At 31.1% G+C, this 21,925-nt stretch overlaps 1 protein-coding gene across 3 annotated transcripts; it reads right to left on the bottom strand.

Moving 5' to 3' along the window:
* Positions 1-540: 540 nt before the first annotated feature.
* On the bottom strand, positions 541-20,344 carry LOC134721755 (thrombospondin-1-like). 3 transcript variants are annotated; one of them, XM_063584955.1, is made up of 6 exons: positions 20,172-20,258; positions 6,080-6,222; positions 4,186-4,350; positions 3,603-3,773; positions 2,592-2,762; positions 541-993 (listed from the first exon to the last, which is right to left on the bottom strand). In XM_063584955.1, the coding sequence occupies exons 2-6, from the start codon at positions 6,120-6,122 to the stop codon at positions 632-634; spliced, it is 912 nt and encodes a 303-aa protein (XP_063441025.1). In that variant the 5' UTR covers positions 6,123-6,222; positions 20,172-20,258; the 3' UTR covers positions 541-631. The 3 variants fall into 3 exon arrangements, with proteins under 3 accessions (XP_063441025.1, XP_063441022.1, XP_063441023.1); XM_063584952.1 differs by lacking the exon at positions 6,080-6,222 and having other exon boundaries at positions 20,172-20,344; XM_063584953.1 differs by lacking the exons at positions 6,080-6,222; positions 20,172-20,258 and adding an exon at positions 5,310-5,438.
* Between the last annotated feature and the right edge of the window lie 1,581 nt (positions 20,345-21,925).

Genomic DNA, 21,925 nt, shown 5'->3' with positions numbered 1-21,925 from the left:
CAATTGATCATTTGGTTTATTTCGAAAAGTGTGTTGGAACATATACCAATCTACGGATATTTTAACGTACTTATATTAACGATTCTTTTAAAATGTAATTATGATCTTAAGCAGTATCAAATAAGAAAAGCAATATGTATTTACGCAAAGCAAGGACAGAGAGATAACTTGAGTGGTTTGACTGCAAAATTTTATCTTGAACTTTTACAAAAGAACTAAACGTATAGATTTGATACTAATCAGGACATTCATAATCACCCACCTGGGTTCAACGAATTAGTCAATCAATTTTATAATGTTGTCTTTCTTTTATAATTCATTCGTGTCGGTTTGTTTTATTGACCCATCCTGCATATCTTAATTCGCATCCGTCTTAAATATAAACCAACCGCCATGTTAAAGTCTTAATGCTATGCATTATGATATGATATAAATAAGCATAAGTCGAATATTATTTTGTTTCATGTATCAGGTATAAGCAAAACTTAAACAACAAATCAAATCAAACTCTTTAAAAAAATTATAACATTAACAACATGGTAAGCTTTATTTGATAGCTTTCACTCTTTATTATACATGTAGCGGGCCAAAATTTAACATCTTTAAAGCCTTTATGCTATCAAATTGATAATCAAACTATTCTAACTGCACTAAATGTGTTATAAACATCAAAAAGACTGGATGCCTGATTGGTCATTTGTACCCAAATCCTGTCCCCTTCTGCCAGTTGAATGTTGATAGTTTGGGATGCCATATCATATTCTTTATTAGTGAATAACCACACCAAAATAGCTCCATTCTTCCTCAAAGTAGTGTGACCTATAACAGAGCCTGACATTATGGTAACAGATACCGAGTAAACACCGCCCATTCCTGGAAGAACAGTAAAAATACCATTACTGTAACCACTATTGTCTAAAAGCTTAATCGGATATCCGATAATAGCGCCGTTCTGATATGGATGAACACCTCCTGGTAATGTTGCTGTGAATGCTGTAAACATATTTTGAAAGATTTAAAAATTGAATGTATATACATACACATAAACAAAAGTGCACATTCAATTCTGCAGAATACATATGTAATACTCAATCTCTAGTACATTTTATCCCGCAGTTAGCTGTTTACTGTTCTTTTAATGGTCACTGTAAATATCATAGACTATTGACAGTATGTATTCTGTTCGTACAATTGTCACATATCCATGGAGATTCCCTCTGTCCCTTTAGTTTGCAGTATGGAGTTGAATTTAGCATTATCAGATTTTTTTTCAAAAGACATTATCTTGATAAACTGATGATATACTTCCAGCAATGGTTATTTATTTACATTTGCATATTTTACATTTCACATTGTAAGAATATTTTTTATTTTAATTCATAATTTTTGTTTTTCTATGAATACAGGACATTTTAGATGGGGTATGACAGAAACGCATACTTTACATATATATATTACGACAAAAGAGATGATTTCAGCTTTCCAATTGTGAACTTTCCATTTCTAAGTAGCAACATTCCAGCAGCACCTGCATACGGGGTATATATCTCCCAATTGATACGATATTCCCGTGCTTGCATTTCCTATCTTGATTTTCTTGATAGAGGGTTACTGCTCACAAGGAAGCTATTAAACCAAGAGTTCCAAATGGTGAAGTTGAAATCATCCCTTCGTAAATTTTACGGACGCCATCACGAGTTGGTTGACCGTTATGGAATAACTGTTTCACAAATGATATCGGATATGTTCCTTACGTCGTAACTACAATCCCCTTCCCTTTCATGAATTTGACCTACCGAATTAGACTTTTTACCGGATTTGTAATCACATAAGCAACACGACGGGTGCCGCATGTGGAGCAGGATCTGCTTACCCTTCCGGAGCACCTGAGATCACCCCTAGTTTTTGGTGGGGTTCGTGTTGTTTATTCTTTAGTTTTCTATGTTGTGTCATGTGTACTATTGTTTTTCTGTTTGTCTTTTTCATTTTTAGCCATGGCGTTGTCAGTTTGTTTTAGATTTACGAGTTTGACTGTCCCTTTGGTGTCTTTCGTCCCTCTTTTATACGTACAAAGCATATTTTCGATGATTCGATGAGCCTTATAGTCTTGCGTATGTTTGGTTGTTTTGTTAGATTGTTAAGTACAAAAGTCAATTTAAAATTTCTGCATTTGTTCCCAAATATTTTTTTATGATTTCAACAAGTATTATCTTTCGACATGCCGAGTATGATGTTACCACTTATGTGAAATTCGATGCCTTGTTTGATTTTAGAGCTTTACCTTAACTTTACTTCTTGTTATATTTGAAGTCATGAAGTGTTCAGTCGAGGTTGTTCCAATATATTATATGGAAATAAAGCATAACAAAAAACTAATTATTTAAATTGCAAACTCTATTTGTAAATATTTTTTTTCTTTAATGAACACGTATTGATTTATATTCTCTCTAACTTTTTTTGCCAACGCTACATCCATTATCTATTACAATTTACTACTATTTAACGGTGGATATACATCTACAGCAATCTAATATAGAAGAAAATCAAGCGTGACACGGACAAAATAAATAAATACTCAAACGAAGTCTTACCTGGACATTCTGCTCCGTTACAACTTATTGAGTTAGTATCTTCACCATCACATGGCTTTCCGTTCTGTGAAGGAGCAGGATCATTACAAACTCGACTCCTTTTTTTCACTCCTTTTCCACATGCTTCTGAGCATGGTCCAAAACTACTCCATGGTCCCCAGTTTCCATCGACTGGAGAAAGAAAACTTAAATTTTGACATGTCTTAGAAATTTGGTTAAATTTGCTACATCCAATAATTGTAAGACGACATATTGCATACTGATTTTTTCTCGACATGCATGAGTATGATTTTGACAAATATGTGAAATTCCATGCTTTTTATTTTTATTTTAGAGCTTTACCTTAGCGTTACTCCTTGTTATATTTTAAGTCATGAAGTGTTCGGTCGAGCTCGTTCCCATATATGATATGGAAATTACGCATAACAAATTACGAATTATTTAAACTGCAGACTCTATTTTGAAAATATTTTGTTCTTTAATGAACACGCATTGATTTGTGTTCACTTTAAAAAAATTTGCCGACGCTACATACATAATGTATTATAATTTACTACTATTTAATGGTGGATATACATCTACAGCAATGTGTAAGACGACCTATTTCATACTGATTTCATTAAGTATTTTCTCTCGACATGCATGTGTAAGATTTTGACAAATATGTGAAATTCCATGCGCTTTTTTTTTTTTTTTTTTTCTTATATACTTTACCTTAGCGTTACTGAAATCAAGTGTTCGGTCGAGCTCGTTCCCAATATATGATATGGAAATAAAGCATAAATAAATACGAAATATTTAAACTGCAAACTCTATTTTGTAACAAGTGTATTTTTTAATGAACAAGCATTGATTTTTATTCACTTTAACTATTTTTTTTAACGCTATATACATTATTTATTATAGTTTACCACTATTTAATGGTGGATATACTTCTACAGTAATCATTATAGAGAAAGAAAATCAAGCATGGCACGGACAAACTACATAAGTTCTCAAACGAAGTCTTACCTGCACATACTTCAGTGTTACAAATCTCTGAGCTATTCTCTTCACCATTACATGGCTTTCCGTTCAGTGAAGGAGCAGGATCATTACAAATTCGACTTCTGTTATGCAATCCTGTTCCACATGTTACTGAGCATGGTTCAAAAATTCCCCATGGTCCCCAGTTTCCATCGACTGGAGAAAAAAAAATGAATGTTTAAGATGTCTAAGAAATTTGGTTTAAATTTGCTTCTTCAAAAAATCGTCATACCAAACATTTCTTGCTGATTTCAATAAGTGTTTTCTTTCGATATTACTGATATGTTACATTTCAAGTCAGATACTGTTCGGTCGAAGTCGATCCATATGTATTATGGAAAGTATGCATGGAACAGATACAAACTTGTTTTGTAAATTATGAATACTTAAACAGACATGCATTGATTTGTCTTGGCTTGAGTCATTTTTCCAAACGGTGTATACCTTTTTTATATATATAAAATACTAATATCTGAATAAGGGATACTCTTCTCGGTCAATTATAATAGAAAGAATTAAATCAAACATGCGACGGAATAAATAAAGCAAAACTTAAAAGTAGTCTTACCTGGACATGCAATCGTGAAACAAGAACTTTGCTCACGTTGCTGACCAAACAAAATTTCACCAAAACAGAATGAACTAAGACAATGTCGTGTTCTTGATTTTATTCCATTTCCACAAGTTACTGAGCATGCCCAAGGAGTCCATTGTGACCAAGTATCTCCATTGACTAAGGTTAACATTAAAAATAATTTTTAATTTATTAGATAATTAGGAATTTTGATTCAGATTTGCTACTTGTCCAACAATTTATTTGACCAAATTGCAATAAGTGATTTAACTTGAGTATGATGTTGACAGCCATAAGAAATGCCTTGCTGTATTTAATTTCAGACCCTAAATATAGGCAACAGTAGTCTACCGCTGTTCGAAACTCATAAATCAATAGAAAAAAAAATCAGGGTTAAAAACTTAAACTGAGGGAAATGCATCAAATACAAGAGGAGAACAACTACACAACAGAAACACAACATTAAAATGTAACACACACAGAAACGATCTAAACATTTGACAAAATCCGATGCGAATAACACTTATAACATCAAAATTAAATACATGAATTTGGGATAGAAAAGTGCCGTGACATGTCTTAACCTCATCACTCGTTACGTTACAAATCAGGTATTACTCGGACTAGGTTGTAACCATATGTAATGTTTAAAGTTAACATTAAAGTTACTACTCATCTATAAAACTGCAAATTCTATTTTGTAACTAATCTATTCTTAAACGCACACACAGTGAATTGTCTTGACTTAAATCATTCTTGCCAACAGTAAACACATCGATTATCATAATCAGATGCTGGGATATGCTTTATATAAATTTTAATATTAAAAAAACCCAGCACGGAATAAATAAAGCAAAACTTAATCGAATTCTTTATTGTATTTGTATATTATGCAAAAATATATTTTTTTTTATCTACGGATAGATTTTATTTTGCACATTATAATATTTCCATAATATATCAAAGTTGATAATTAGTTAAGAATATAATTCCATTATTTTGTAGAAAAGAGTTTATTAAACATGGTTTTCAGGTAAGCAAAACCACTCCCTTGCAAGAATATAATTCAATTGAATTGACAACAATGTGTGAACAATAACAATAAGGTTATGTCTTACCTGTTTGAACAATCAAGAACATACAATAAATCAGAGTTTGCTGATGCATGTTGCTTTTTTCTGTTCGACGTGCATGTTAAAACTAACTTTAACGAATAATGTAAGGTGGTGGTTTACAATGTTGTTTATAAAGTCAATTCGTTTTAAAGTCACTGATGACGCGTTTGACAAGTACTTTTAAGTTTAAAAGGTATACAATCAATAGAATATTCTAACAGATTTACATGTATTTGGACTCGATGACCTTAATAATTTTATGGATATATTTCTAAGCTTTATAACTGTTATTCATTTCACTTTTAATTTTTAATGAATCAAACACTCATCAGTTGAGCCTTATCTTACCTTATGAACATTTCTTTATTCTTAAATTTACTTTTTTTAGAATACATTTTTTGTCTACACAGATGTGTTATGCAGACAAATTCAGGAAAAAACAAAACTATGTATATTTTTTTTTCAAATATTAGAGTTTTTATTATTCTAAAACAAACAATGTAAGAAGAGAATAGTGATTATTTCTTCTGTGACTTTTCGTCTCTGACTTTTTGTCTGTGATTTTTTGTTCCATGACAAGCAGATAACAGAACATAATTTATTTATCTTTTTTTGCGTATATTTGAGAGCGAATATTGGTATTTGAATATGCAAGTTAAAGTAAAATTAAAATGACAACCTAAGGCCGACGTAATTTCAACTTTATTTTTAATTCTCTAGACTCTAGCCATCAACATAAAAATCTATTGAAAAAAAGTGCATTAGAATATTACCAAATAAATCTCTCAACGAGATTGTGACTTGAGAGACGCACATTTACATATAGCTGAGTATTTGTCCTCAAATTTTCATATTTTATTCAAGTGTTCTGTTATATAATTCAAGATGGCGAAACGTTACCATAACCATGCTTTACCTGAATAAAAAGAGGAATACCAGTAGCATGTGTTGAAAATAAAATTGAATGCGATGTATATAAAGTAAAAGCATTTATACATATACAATTAAGAAATTGACAATTAGGGTCGGTGGAAAACAAAACTTTACGAAAAAAAAGATGATTTCAGCTTTCCAATTGTGAACTTTCCATTTGTAAGTAGCAACATTCAAACAGCACCTGCATACGGGGTATATATCTCCCAATTGATACAATATTCCCGTGATTGCATTGCCTATCATGATTTTCTTGATAAGGAAGCTATTAAACCAAGAGTTCCAAATGGTGAAGTTGAAATCATCCCTTCGTAAATTTTGCGAACGCCATCACGAGTTGGTTGACCGTTATAGAATAACCGTTTCACAAATGATATCGGATATGTTCCTTACGTCGTTACTACAATCCCCTTTCCTTTCATGAATTTGACCTACCGAATTAGACTATTTACATGATTTGTTATCACATAAGCAACACGACGAGTGCCACATGTGGAGCAGGATCTGCTTACCCTTCCGGAGCACCTGAGATCACCCCTAGTTTTTGGTGTGGTTCGTGTTGCTTATTCTTTAGTTTTCTTTGTTGTGTCATGTGTACTATTGTTTGTCTGTTTATTTTAAGCCATAGAAACATGTTGGTTGGCATCACACTGTTTCACCTTCTTGCATTTCAGATTGTAATTTTTTTTACCCTTTTACATTAGTGAAATCCATCTTATGAAAATTACATATCTTTTTTAATACGGGAAGCTGTACATGCACCTTTGACCTTATGTAGACGAAACGCGCGTCTGGCGTACTTAATTATAATACTGGTACCTTTGATAACTATTTGTGAGTACTCTCATGTGTTAAAATGTCTTGCTTTTTAATTGAAATACTATAAGAAATGAAATATTCTGAGTGGATTGGGTCTCCAAAACACATTTTTTTGAGAATATTTCCTTGAAATAGGACTCTACCATGCATATTCAGTTGACAGAACAAGCCATACTTAGTGTATTGGGGAGCTTTTTCTCCTTTTTTCTTATATTTTGCTATGATAGAAAATTTTCATAAGAAATACTTAATAAATATATAGTTATAAGTAAATGAAATAATTTGTAACTCTGCAACAACAAATTATTTCATTAAAAGAGAAGCCTTTTATGTCCCTTTCGGAACGCGGCGTAAATTTAAATTTTACGGAAGGAATTATTGAAACCTCCTTTGAGACAGTAAAATTTTATATGGATTGTTCAATCTGCTTGAATACTTTAATTACTCATTTCGTTTAACATTTCTGTCATAAATTTATTATTTTAAATCATTATTTTGTATTTTTTGGCCTCAACATTTGAAATTTTGAGGAAATGAAAGGTATAAATGGACTAAAAGAGACCTTATAAAGAAGACAAAGAGGTCCATTAGTGGTATTTATCTTCTTAAAATCATCTTTAGTATCATATTCAACGGTTTTTAGGCAGATAGGATAAATATTTAATCGTTTATTGGTCCACACTATATTCTATCATGATGCGGCTTGGTGTGGATTTATTGAAGAAATTTAGCTCGAATCGCTGTAGATGTGGTCTTTCATTATACAAGATTTTCTCAAACCTTTGAACTGATTATGACAAAACTTGACAGGAATGCTTGTATTACAAAGGAAAATAGTCAAATTCAGTTTATTAAACAGTAAAGTCTTCTTTAGGTGTAATACCTACATTTTATTGCAGTAAAACATTTATTTGTCATAAACATATGTCTTGGGTATTGCAAATGACCTTTTCTATTTTGGGTTTCTATTATTCATAAATATTTTTCAAAACATGTAATCAATTTAACAAATTCCAATGTCTGTATTTTTCTATATTATTCATGTTATTTCCGGGACAAAACTTGTAGTTCATTGATTTTACAGGTACTTTTAAAAGTTCAAATCCTGGACAGCTGCTTAATACCTAGTAGTTGCGTCAATGGCAATCAAATTGCATCTTATTATTTGTTTAAGTATAGGTATTTTAAATCTCTCAAAAAGTAATCAAAGAGGGACGAAAGACACCAGAGAGACAGTCAAACTCATAAATCGAAAATAAACTGACATCGCCATTTCTAAAAATGAAAAGACAAACAGACAAACAATAGTACACACGACACAACATAGAAAAACTAAAGAATAAGCAACACGAACCCCACCAAAAACTAGGGGTGATATCAGGTGCTCCGGAAGGATGAGCAGATCCTGCTCCACATGTGGCAACCGTTGTGTTGCTTATGTGATAACAAATCCGGTAAATCGTCTAATTCTGTAGGTTATATTCACGAAAGGGAAGGGGAGTGTAGTTACGACGTAAGGAACATATCCGAGATCATACCAGGATACTCAAGGTAATTAATATGATGTATGCTGTCTTCGAGTCACAAATAGGGAATGATACACACATAGTAAACTTGTATGATATTCTAAGAACCAACATAGTCCATATTTCTTGTCAGCCTTTCCAAATCTTTTTACGACTCTCCTATTCAAAGAATGTGTAGAAGTGTAAATCAAATCTAAACCAGATTTCAATTGATAAAACATATTCAATTTGTGTACATTTAATACATAACTGGAAGAGATTCACAACAGTGTAACTGAATATACATATGATAGATAAAGATTATAACATGACATTTCATATAAGACCCTTTATTAGCCCTAGGTCATGATATCAGTCCGAGAGCCGACAAGCTCGAGTGATGATTTCGAACATGTGCTGGTAAATGGGTCTGATATGAAAAAATACACGTTATGTTTGTCATAACCTTTAGCAGAAGACAAAATGACGAAAATAAAAAATAAGACATTTGTTGTAATATTTGTTTTTTTAATTTTTAATATATATCTATTTTCCTGATTCAAAATATTTTTTTTATCCAACTTGTTATGTTTTACATAAAATAAAACAAGTACCATTGAGGTGCATTTTTCGGAATTTGCCGAATGACGTCGTTATGTTTTGCGCTAATGTTACAGAAAAGCATACGATAATACAGGGAAGCAGTTGGTATATAACGGAAGCAGTTGTAAACAAAAGTCATATCACACAACTTAAGCAATTCTTAGAGTTTAATGAACAGATATATGTATAAAAACAGTTTTATCATGAGGTACAATTATACCGTTATGTTCAGTACGAACGAAATTCTCCTTTAATCTTACTGAGTAAGAATCTCTTTTCTCAGCACAGGAGAGTGATATGAAAAGTTATCGCTGAAAACTAAGGGCGTACCTGCCGTTGTCCTTGAAATAAACTACTTCGTTATAGGTTTATTAGCGATAAACAGATTATCATATTGATATCAACTCAATTATTTTTCTCACTTTCGCCGTACCGGCTCAAGCGAGATAAACATACTTGTTGAGATGACCAACGATAATCTATAATTATTTGTCAAACAAACAAACTATGATAATCGGACGTTCTTAAACAATTTACTAAATATACATAAAATTATCGTATCAGATAAACTATTCATATCAGATATGATTCACAAAGAGGTCATTCAGTACACACATTGGGTTGTGATATATTTGAAGATAGAATGACTTTTCTTAAAATGAACATTAATAATGTGTTCAAAAAAATTAAACAGAAGAATCTACATTTTTATTTACATGTATGAAGTTAAAATAGAATTTAAAAATAATCAACGCTTTACCGTAAAGAGTATTACGTAACTATAATGTTTATAATAATTTGTAAAACTTTGTTTCACTTATTGCTCGTTTGTATGTATACATAATAACACAGGGCATAGGTACACGTTCTTCATTGTTTCTTTGTATGATTCTATGAAATTTCTTATCTATATTTATAAATACCAGTTCCAAATACTTATATATTACAAAGCGATCAAATTATTAAATGTGATATCATAATTGTAGATAGTTTAACCTGTGGGACTTCATTTAGGTTATAAAACGGCTTACTTAAAATAGCTGATTTTCGTGACACGTAATACAATGGCAACTTATTCTGTTTGCACTTGATAGTTTTTAGAAGATGCATATCTGCGCCAAATATAGTATGTGTTTGCAAGTCTTGAATTCTAGTCCTGTTTTACTAGAGCGGACATCAACTGTTCTGAGTGTCCTCGGTGATGCTTATGATAGTGAAATAAGATAAGATCAGGTAATTGTTATGAACCAATCATGCTGCTATACAATCAAATGAATTACAAAATAAATTGCATCAACTGAAATGATAAGAATGATTAGAATAAAGACACGAATAGACATTTACACAAAGTACACAAATTATTAAACAATTATAAACCATAATATTGACAAAACATTAATTTATTTTAGAAGCCACTGTGACCTGGAGAAATTTATTATTTTTCACAATAATACTTCCTATGATATATGTCCAAATTATACAATATTAGATCCAGAATTGTATAATGATTGTTTCCAATTTCACATTAAAATTAAAATTATCCCCAGTCCTCACGTCAGGAATATTTGGAATAATTAAGGTCTTTCCCCTACGTGAGGAAAGACCTTATTGTTTTTAAGGTCTTTCCTCTCCGCGAGGAAAGACCTTATTGTTTTTCTCATGTTTTTTTTTTGTTTTTTTTTTTCATCCAGCATTTGTTTGACCTGGCCTCCCCTCGTTTCTATTGGAGTTATCAAGACCAAATATGAACCTTCGGTAGACCTCATTATGAAGTATTACCAGATGAGGCTGTGTAGAATTTCATCATCCCCTTTAGAAGTTATCTCCCTTTTACTGATTTTTTTCAACATGACACCCCCTCGTTGTGTTTAAAGATATCATGACTTTTTTTGGACAATATGTAGATCTCATTATGATGTATTACCATATGAGGCTGCGTAAGATTTAATTATCCCCTTTGAGAGTTATGTCCCCTTGAAGCAATTTCTTTTATTAGCATTTTTCTTTAAAAGTATTAGAGATAGAATCGATTTGAAAATGGAAGCATGTACAAGAACAGATGGCAATATTTATAAACATAAACAATTAATTTGTTACTAAGCCTTATAAGGAGTTATTTCCCATTAAAAATTATAAATACTTTTTGAAAAATTCTATTTCGAGAACCAGAAGTCATAGAGACTTGGAACCTTCACCAATAATCTTTAATTCATGTGACCTTTAATATGCACCCAAGGTCAAAGTTCACCGAGTGCAAACAAAAATTACGCTGCAATTTCAAGCTTACATAATAGAAAAATGATAAGACTTTGCTGCATACATACAGCGTGTAAATTGTTTCTCTCGACGAGCTCTACATTTTATACAACAAGCCCAAAAATGTCCAACCGTCTGTTTAAAAGTTACAACGGGATGATTCTTAAAAGTATTGTATTGTGTGTATATCTTTTTAAAGGTAACAGATATCAACCTACTATAAACTGCAAAGATGATCAGTAATTCAAGACCTTCAATTTATGGTCAATGTCAGGTCATGATGAAATTTCACCTTGACCTTCACAGCATACAATGACCTTGACCTTGTGATAGTTGAAAGGTCAAGTGGTCCTGAGTTGAATGGTGCTAGTCCCATGTCTCTACGACTTCCGGTTCTTAAGTTTGGTATTGCATCATATATTTGATGATTTATTGTGACCTTGGTGAACTTTGAAATTGTCCCAATTCTTTTTTTATAATGTTGTCGTTTCTGGAACCTGCAGGTGCAGTAGTTAATGTTAGAGAAGGGACTACCTTAGGCCCTATACACTGTATGACAACCTGTTATCCTGAATGTACATACCATTGGAAATACAATGTGACAGGACGTTTTGAACTCGTTCCAATCAAATTGGTATCAAACCAAGGAAAGACTCTAACTGTACCACAAATAAAACGAAGTCAGACAGGGACGTTCCGTTGTCATGTGGCATATAATGTTTCTCATATAAAGAAGACAGCAGATGTTTCAATCAATGTGCAGTGTATGTATTACCTCCGTAAATAATAATGACTGAGGGTTAAAAGAACTTTAATCATAACAGAGTACACTTTTTTTTTATATTTAAAACTACAACTTTACCCCATAATAAGCATTCAGTTAGTGTTCATATGTAAAGTAAGTTGGTACATTTTTAAAGACAGTTTTCAAATATATGTAAGTTTCAGAGTTACAACATTTGAACCATCGTGTTCAGTAATGACTATATGTTATACTTTGTCAACGATTGTATGCCTAAATAAGCACTGTAGTTTTGTTATGTGGAATAGAATTCTAGTTACACAATACCAGTGCAGTAGCCGCCACGAATGTAAGTCCCTAAGGAAATTTACTATTTTTTATACGCGATATCTAACCTAGATGAAAATTATGTAAAGATGCCTTAATATGTTGTATATCCAAAAGGTATTCATAAACCTTTCAACCTCAGTTAAATTTTATGTGGTATTACCAATGTTATTTCAACTGATTTAATTTTTAATGTGCATAAGGACAGTCTTTTTGGAGATGTGTGTGAAACAGATGATGGCCGTTATAATTTTAATTGATTTTTAATCACCTACAATGTACCAGTGTCACCAAACGGATATAGAAATGAAACGAGAGTATAACTGGACACTTCATTGATGAGTTTATCCCGACACACCTGTCTATAAATGAGCTGGTCTTAAATAAACAAACCAATTAAGCCCCGCCCAGTCAAGTGAAATAAATCAAGTAATACTGATATAAACAGGGTGGATGATTGTCTTAGGAAATGGTCCAAATTTTATTTTTCATTTTAGCTTGAAATACTCTAAATACTCAAAACAGTAATTGTTTCTTAATTTTCATGACTCTAAAAGAAGTCTTAAAAAACCCAACATAAATGGGGCTACTAGCATGATAATGCAATTGAAATTTTGCAGTCTAAAATATAGAATAAGAAATCTGGTCCTTAATCAGGACAAAATGCATTGAAGTAATGTGAAAAATGATTTGGTCCCCGTTCCATGTAAATATAATATACATGTACAATAGGTATCAAAGGTACCTGGATTATAATGTGCTTAGTTTTCCGAAAAAAATTAAAGTTTTGTAACAGGAAATTTATAAAACAAAATAACATATAATTACCATTCTGTCTATATTTTGTTAAAAAAACAAATAAACTGTTTCTAATAAAGATTTAAATCATAGCTCATTTTATGTTGTTATATGCCTGCCACTTTCGCAACTCATATTAATTTAATGGCCCGCTAAAACTATAACTGTCTTATATATCAATTGCATTTTATTAAAGATACTTCAAAAAATAACGATATAATGACCATAGATATGCCTTTTAATTTCATTTTCAAATTTTATCAGAATTTTTGAATTGTACATTATTCATTTGAATGTAATTGTGTGATGTAGAGTTCCTTCTTTTTAAATTATAAAGCACATTACTTGAATCATATATTGATAAAATTGTAAACCGTTCTTGGCGAGACCAAAGTTTAAGGAGTAGGTATATTCTAAAAAAAACTATTTTGAATCTGAATGTCTTGAAATAATGATACAGAAAGGAATAGTAATCATTTGAAATGTGTTTACACATTATGTTATAGATAATGCATACCTGAAAATATGCATTATCTGACTTATATACCGTCCAAAATATTTTTTATAAAAGATTTGCAAAATTTAATATCATATTTTACCGATCTCACTAAAGTGGGATATTCCTTTCTAATGCGTTCAGGTTTTAATACGCCTTACGGCTCATTTAGAATGTGAAATAAAACTCACTAATTAATCTAGATACATAAACCTTAAAAAATATTATCCATACACAATAAACATATTACTGTAACTGCAAGAAGAAAGACACAAATTAATTGTTACCATCCGATAACTGTGTATGACAAATACAAGACACATTATGAGTAATATATTGTACCAACTTAGTTTATGGAAAAGAGGGGGAGGGATTTTTTTTCTATTTGTTATGACATTTCTATCGCGGAATGGCTGTCGGAAAATTGGTTATTTTTTCAACAATTTTAATTGAATCGAAAATGAAATATTCAGAAAGATTGTCTTTTGAATAGTAATTCATTTTTTTAACAGATAATCAGGATATAATTACATACCCTCCACACCCGACCCTTTTGTGAGTAACGTGAATGTTAGTCAAGACTATCTTATTAGTTGATCATTTGATATACATAAATTTAAAAAAAGTTATAAATTGACACGAAGACGAATATATATACATGTAGGTTACAGTAATTCAGTGTGTATCATGCTGAACATGCATGAAATATTAGCCACTGGACGTGAAGGAAGTCGTTAAGAAAGTAACCAAAAAATCGATCAACCTATTCAGTGTGACTGAATAAGATTTTCGAAAATCTTACACACGAATATGTTAAATCTGGCTTTTTATGAAAGTCTACATTAAAATTCATTTCACATAAATGATAATGTTTCTGTATTGTAGCGATAAAATAAAAAAAACTGCACGTTTATTTGTTTCTTAAATTAAAATGCGGACAATGACGATATCTTTTACAGCTATTATCGATTGAACTTTAAAAAATAAACCCCCATATCGGCAAAAAAAAACTATCAGACGAATATAATTTTGAATTAAATTATAGGTTGCATTTTTATCAAGGAAAATAATGACCTCACACATGTCATCATTTTATACCTTAAAGCATAATTCATTGAAATATGGTATCGTCCTGGTTGATTCTGAAAAAAAGAATGACCTATGATTCTGAAAGAAAATAACTCCATATAGGTATTTAATGTCTAAAAAGTTCTTCTTGTTCCTATAATCATAAGAAAAAAAGTTATAATATCGATTGCCAATGAAGTAGCTCAAGTGTATCAAGTTTCAAGTTGATTGGACTTCAACTTTATCAAAAACTAACTTGACCAAAAACTGTAACCTGCAGCGGGACAGATGGACGAACGACCGGACGAAAGGACGCACATACCGTAAAACAGAATGCTCATATGTTGGGCATAAAAACCCATTCTTCTAACCATATATGAGATGTCGTTACCACTTAAATCCGAAACATCTCTTGTCTACGCTGATTGATCATGCTTGTTTAGGCAATCTTGACTAGTCATTGCTACGGTTAGTAATCGTTTGTGCATGGTATTGGTTGAATTGTACATTTTTAATCTATCTAAATAGTAAAAAAAACACAATTGTATTGTTAATTTATTAATGTCCGATTCATTAAACATTGTATTTCAATTTGTTTAGATGGTCCTGACAAAGTTGTCCTTGATCCTGGTCGCACATCTATCAATGTGACAGAAAACAGTACACTGGGACCTATACATTGCACTGCAGCCTGCAATCCGATATGTACATACCAATGGAAACACAACAAGACAGGACACTTTGAACAGGTCAAAAACAGTTTACTATCAGACCAAAACCAAACTCTTACTGTGCCTTATATGAAACGAAGCCAGAACGGGACCTTTCGTTGTCAAGTGGATTACTATCAACATCAAACTTATAAGATATCAGATATAGCAATTAATGTACAGTGTATGTATAAATCAATTAGTGAATTACTTGGATCGCAGTATATTACACCAATATAAAATAAATATTGAATCTCGTTTATTTATAAAAAGAAACCCATTACTATGTTAGGTTAAGTGTGAACTTTATTTCTATATTATTTCTACATGCAACTGTTTCGCGTAATAATGTAATAATATAAAGATAGCAATTGAGTTAGTAAAGATAGATTAAAGTGGTTGGAACATCCTAATAGTAAGCTAAAACATGGAAATTTCAGAGTTTGAACGTCTTAGTAAGCAAAAATTGCCAACATTGATCATGTTGATTGTTAAGTACTTACATGTTTTTTTTTTATGGTAAGATGATATTTGAGTCTACTGTAGTTGGTATAATAAAGGATGCCATTATTCATTTTATCGGTCATTTGTTTTATGTAACTTCAGTTTTTTTTTTACTGAAAATGAAAAATATAACATAATAGTGAGTAAAACCATTTTAACGCGTACATTTTGAGTATCCTGTCCTTCATTTAGAACAATATAAGGTAGTACGATCAAAGAATAAATGCAAAAATTGCCATTAACAGTAATCATTAGTTTTATCGTTGATGATTTATGAAATACGGGTATTGATTATTCCCTAATTTGTTAAATTGCTAAGTACATGAATAATAGATTCTTTTCAATTTGTTATATTTAAGATGGTCCTGATAGAGTTATCCTTGAACCTGCAAGCACATATATCAATGTAAAAGAAAGAGATACGTTAGGTCCTATACATTGTACTGCAACCTGTAATCCGGAATGTACATACCAATGGGAATACAATGTGACAGGGCGTTTTAAATTCGTTCCATTCGAATTTGTATCAACCCAAGGAAGGACTCTTACTGTGCCACAAATACAAAGAAGTCAGACAGGAACCTATCGTTGTCATGTGAATAATTATTTTACTCAAATAAAAATGACAGCAAAGGTATCAATCACTGTACAGTGTATGTATTACCTTTGTAATACAATAAATGAGGTATAATTCAAGAGTTTTGTATGTTTAAAGTATTAAACAAATATTCTACCCCATGATTTAGCCTCCAGTAAGTTGTTATTTGCAAGATCGGCTGATACGCCAATAAAGAATGTTTTCAAATACATGCTAGTTTTAGAGTTTCCAACCGGAGTAAAAGTTACAATTTTATTTGTATACTCTAGCTCTGGCCAACTTCATTCTAAAGGTAATATTAAATATCAATGTACATATTATATATGCCGTAAAAACTGTTCTAATTTAAAATAGCAAAATGCAAAGAAAAAAAATGATGAAATATCAAAGAGTATTGAGTTAAGGTTAGTATATGAAAACACATACTAATCACTGAATTTACTTTATATAACTTCCAATAAGTACCACTTATCCCTATATCATTGCTAACTTAACCAATTATTGGGATCTCTGCTGTTTATAGAAATGGCCAAACTCTTTTTAGGAGTCATCAGTTTGGGCGAGACACCAAATAATGTGCACCCCCATACTCAACAATTGGCAAGAATAGACAAAATAATAAAAGTTCGTTTTCTTTACAAGTAACTCATTCTTTACAATATCATTTAATATTATTTTAATGTATTCTTCTTTTATTTAAAGGGATTGTATGTAGTATGCACTATGGAATGATCATCTAGTATTTATTTGAAATCTTAAGCAAAACTTAATCCAAAACAAAATGATAAAATACAAAAAAAAAAATATATTGATACTTTAAATTTTCTTTCGAATATTCTATGAACGAATTCCTACAATGTACATGCAAAAAATGAAATACTCATTACATTAATGTTATGCTCATCACCTTCCACTTTGTAAAACGCATATGATACATGTAGCCTTTCTATTTAACAATGTTTAATAAATAATCATTCTAGTATTTAATTTTTCCCATAGTGATCGAGTGTCCAACAAAAGGTTTGCCAGCTGTCACATCAGGCATGTTTGATGTAGGAATAGTAACATTAGTAGTTGGGTTGGGAGCTATACTTTCATCAATAACATTCTTTATTGTTAAACGTGAGTTGTACTTTACATATGTGCACATTTTTTAAAACCTTTTTAGTGATGCTACTACAATCAGTTGATTTAAGATAATTAAATAAGTAGTTGTGTCATACCTCAAATATTTGCTTTTGTTAAGAAAATATTATGCATGTGTATGCAATTATGTGAAAAATATCATATTGTCCCGAATAGAAGTATAGCATAGAATAAAAAATATGAAATATGAAAGGAATTTGAAGCAACACAGCCCATTCTTCTTACAAACAATAATGTAGAAGATGAGGGTCTGGCAAAAAAGTAGTTTATTCCAACATTCCTCAATGTATAAAACCACATTTGAACCGTTGTTAGATAAGGAACTTCTCGCCAGTCTGTCCATCCATCTGACCTTCCATCCGTCATACTTTTAGTTTCCCATTGATATATGGAGACCCGATTTTTTAGTGTAACTAAATTTGAATGAAATGTTAAGTATCGCTAAAGACAGGTTTAGATTGTTTTTCGTCGGGTTTTTTCTTCTTCATTTTACAGTTATGGTATTGGATTGTTGCAATTATTCAATATGTTGTGCTAACCGAAAAATTAAAATGAACGCAGAACCCCTGTATGAAATTGATTGACATTATAGAAAATATTAAGACCATCCCACATAATTTATGTTTAATTTTCTTTGATTTTACTCTAAAGATTCCAAAGTTATTGTCTATTTGTTTGTTTATGATTTTCGTTTTCATATGGTGTTTGTTTTGTTCTTCATTCAACGTACGTTATTCAGTTTACACCTGGTATCTGTTCCAACATTTCCCCAGTTAATAACAGGCTGTGAAATTGTTAACAGTTATTTTACACGAATATCTCAAATGTAATTGCTTGGTGCTTTAATCTAATATGGGTTTTCAGATAATTTACAGTAAATTGTATTTTAAATTCATTCATCAATTCATTTTTTGCAGGTGCAAAAACCAAGAATGTAAGACCAAATGAGTACGTATTATACCGAAGTTTGAATTCTGTTCATTGCAATTTGCAAAATATATCATAGTTAAACTAATTTACATGTGTTCAAATCAACATGTAGTTGAGGGCGATTAGGTCAGTTTACTAGCAAAATGGTTCTTAGATTTATAATATAGAGTCATAATATAGAGATAAAATGAGCATAATAGCTTTGTTACACCTTTTTTGTGTATATAAAACACAAGTACATCAAATGCAATGTACCCTTTTCCAATGAATCAATTAAAAACAAAACTGAGAGCCAAAATATTAGTTTGTAATTTTCCGTAGTGAAAAAAGTCAATAATTAAAGCTCTTTCAGCTGTAAAAAGTAGTGTCATTTGCAAATAGACAGCTTTATCAGTTCTACTTTTAATAAAAAGAAAAAAAAATATTGCTTCTATTCACAACTAGGTTGATTAAAAGTGAAACAAAACAACATATATTTAAGATGAAAAAATTCAGAGGGATAAATAAAATAGGCAGGATTTATGATTTTATGCAGTGTGAAAGGAAGGAAGATATTGCAATGCGAATCATGGGACAAAGATGAAAAAACCATCGACTTTCATCCCATTTGTTCACATTTGGTGCAAATTTAGGAAAACGGTATTCTTTGCACATGTATACATACTTTGCAAGTATATTGTATAAATGTATCATTTTATCTAAATCTTTGGCAATTTAACCTGTTCTAGGTCCATTGTTAAAAAAAAAACAATCAGTGTGTAGTTATCGTTGATATCAGTAGAAAGTTGGCTTAGTTCAATGGTCATGACCTTTATCTGCTCCTTGAATGAATCTAAATGTGCAAAAATGAGCCCGTTAGATTTCTAATTTAACTTGTTTTATAACATGTTTAGTTTATTGCTTTCATTTTTTTCATTTATCATTTCGGGACATTTACATCTAAATATGAAGTTGTACATACATAATGATAAACCCTCTGGTTCATACACATTTCAAGGAGAAACTAGAAATCCAAACGGTTCTTAAGATATAGACTGGACACGATTTTTACCATAGAACTTGGGATTGTCAGCTGAAACCAAAATTTTGACCTGCAATTTTGACCTAGAATTTGTACAAACATAATTACACACCCTCTGGTGTTGCTTAATAAACATGTCAAGTATAAAGTATAAAATTATAACGGTTCTCTCGACAAAGAGCAGACGCAATGTGTTTATGACGGACGGACGGACTGACGGTTATTTATATGGCCCTAATTGTTATCCTTCTTGGTTTGCACACTAGGCGTGTATCAAGCAACAATCAATCAGCAGATTATTGGTCCGCCATTGCTTTGTACCATGAAAACCTCTGTTGAAAATCAAAATTCTATTCTCCAAGTATTTTATTTACCATTTTCATTTAATTATAGTCAATTCTATACTTACAAATCAATATAATCCATGCATAGCCGGTATCGACGTTTGCATTTTTCATTTTCTAACTTGTGAAATTTACACAACACACGTATTCCCATTTGTTTTATTTGTCAAATAACGTGGTTTAATGCATTTAAGTTTAAATCCAATTCAGCATTGACCCGAAACATCAGTAATCACAAAGTTAAACGAGGCAGAGAAAGAGAATTTCAATGTCTACACATTATTTTGGTTTGGGCAAATATGTATTTGTGTAAACTAATGCATAATCATGAGAAAAAAATACTAGTCTATTTTTAGCTTATTATAAGTAAATTTATAACACAGAGATAGACTTAATAAAAATGTTAACTTATAAATAGGTTTTATAAACATATTTTTTGGGGCTAAAATAAGGTAGATTTTTCATACCAGGAGGCGAAATTTAAGATAAAACAAAGAGCAAATACGACATTGTCACTTATACAGATGATTAAAGATCTTATAAATAATTGTGTCATTAACGGACACAATGCGACGACAAGAGACCTCTGTTGTCCAATAGAGCAGTGTCTTAAAAGGGACCAGATAACAGAAACAAAGAGCTAGTAAGCCTGTATTTTTTTTTTCATTAAGATATATCACCATACTCTTCTTGCTTGATGCTTTAGTTGAAGCCTTTGCGCTGAAATAACTTCAAAACACACAGAGCACTACCGCAAATATCTATATAAGTATTCTCTATTCACGTAGGTGTGATACACAACCCATTCAAAATAGTTTTGTATTCTAAGTGTACATAAAAAATACTGCATATATAAATTTAGAATCCTTTAAATATATTTTACAAGGTTGGAATAATCGAAGATATGTTTTTACAACTTCATTTATCACTACACACTACACTTGTTTTAAATATTTCAACTGTATATATGACCATATAAAACATCAGTATTTAATTGAGAAATACCATGTGTGTTTATGAATTTGCAGTCACCAGTTTCTTGTAATATTTGTGTTTGATTTATAATGATAATTGTTGTTAATTTGCTACTTATTTTAAGTGTCGTGATTTTTTTTTGTATTGAATCAAGAATTTCGGTGGTCAACAGTTATATCGAGAAAGATAACAAAAAAAACCCGAACTAAAATAGTTATTTTAAAATGGGAAGTCCCTTATCAATTGCCAAAAGCTTAAATAAATCAAACAATTTGGAAAAGAACTGTCATATTCCTGACTTGATACAGACGTTTCCTTATGTATAACACGGTGAAATAAACCTGATTTTGAAGCTAGCTTAACATCTCAATTGTATGACAGTCACATACAATTTCATAACACTGACAGCAACTATGTTAATAAAGGCAACAGTAGTATACATGTACCACTGTTCGAAATTCATAAATCGAAAGAGAAAAAACAAATCCGGGTACAAACTAAAACTGATGGAAACACATCAAATATAGTAAAACTACGACACAACAGAAACACCACGTTAAAATGTAGCACACATAGAAACAAACTATAATACAATAATGGCCATTTTAGCAAAGAAAAGTAAAAATGGTTTAAAGACACTCTATGGACAAAGAACATACGCAAAAATGGCAGACATGGATACCAAAAATTACCATAGCACAATAACAAAAATGTCACAATATATTATATATATGTTTATTTTTTTTATTTTTATGACAATCTGTCGATTGAAGATGACCATATTTAGAATAGTTGCTGAACAATACCATTGTACTCTTTAGATCTTCATGTAGTTGCCATTCTA

Source organism: Mytilus trossulus, chromosome 6, assembly GCF_036588685.1.
Source record: "Mytilus trossulus isolate FHL-02 chromosome 6, PNRI_Mtr1.1.1.hap1, whole genome shotgun sequence".
NCBI classification, from domain to species: domain Eukaryota; kingdom Metazoa; phylum Mollusca; class Bivalvia; order Mytilida; family Mytilidae; genus Mytilus; species Mytilus trossulus.
This window is presented reverse-complemented; position numbering and strand designations above follow the sequence as displayed.

Coding starts and splice junctions, on each gene's coding strand:
- LOC134721755 (XM_063584952.1), bottom strand. CDS start 20,220: ATGAAAAATGCAAACGTCGATACCGGCTATGCATGGATTATATTGATT. Junction 2,763..3,602: donor TAACACTGAAGTATGTGCAG/GTAAGACTTCGT, acceptor TTCTTTCTCCAG/TCGATGGAAACTGGGGACCA. Junction 994..2,591: donor TAACGGAGCAGAATGTCCAG/GTAAGACTTCGT, acceptor ATATGTTTACAG/CATTCACAGCAACATTACCA.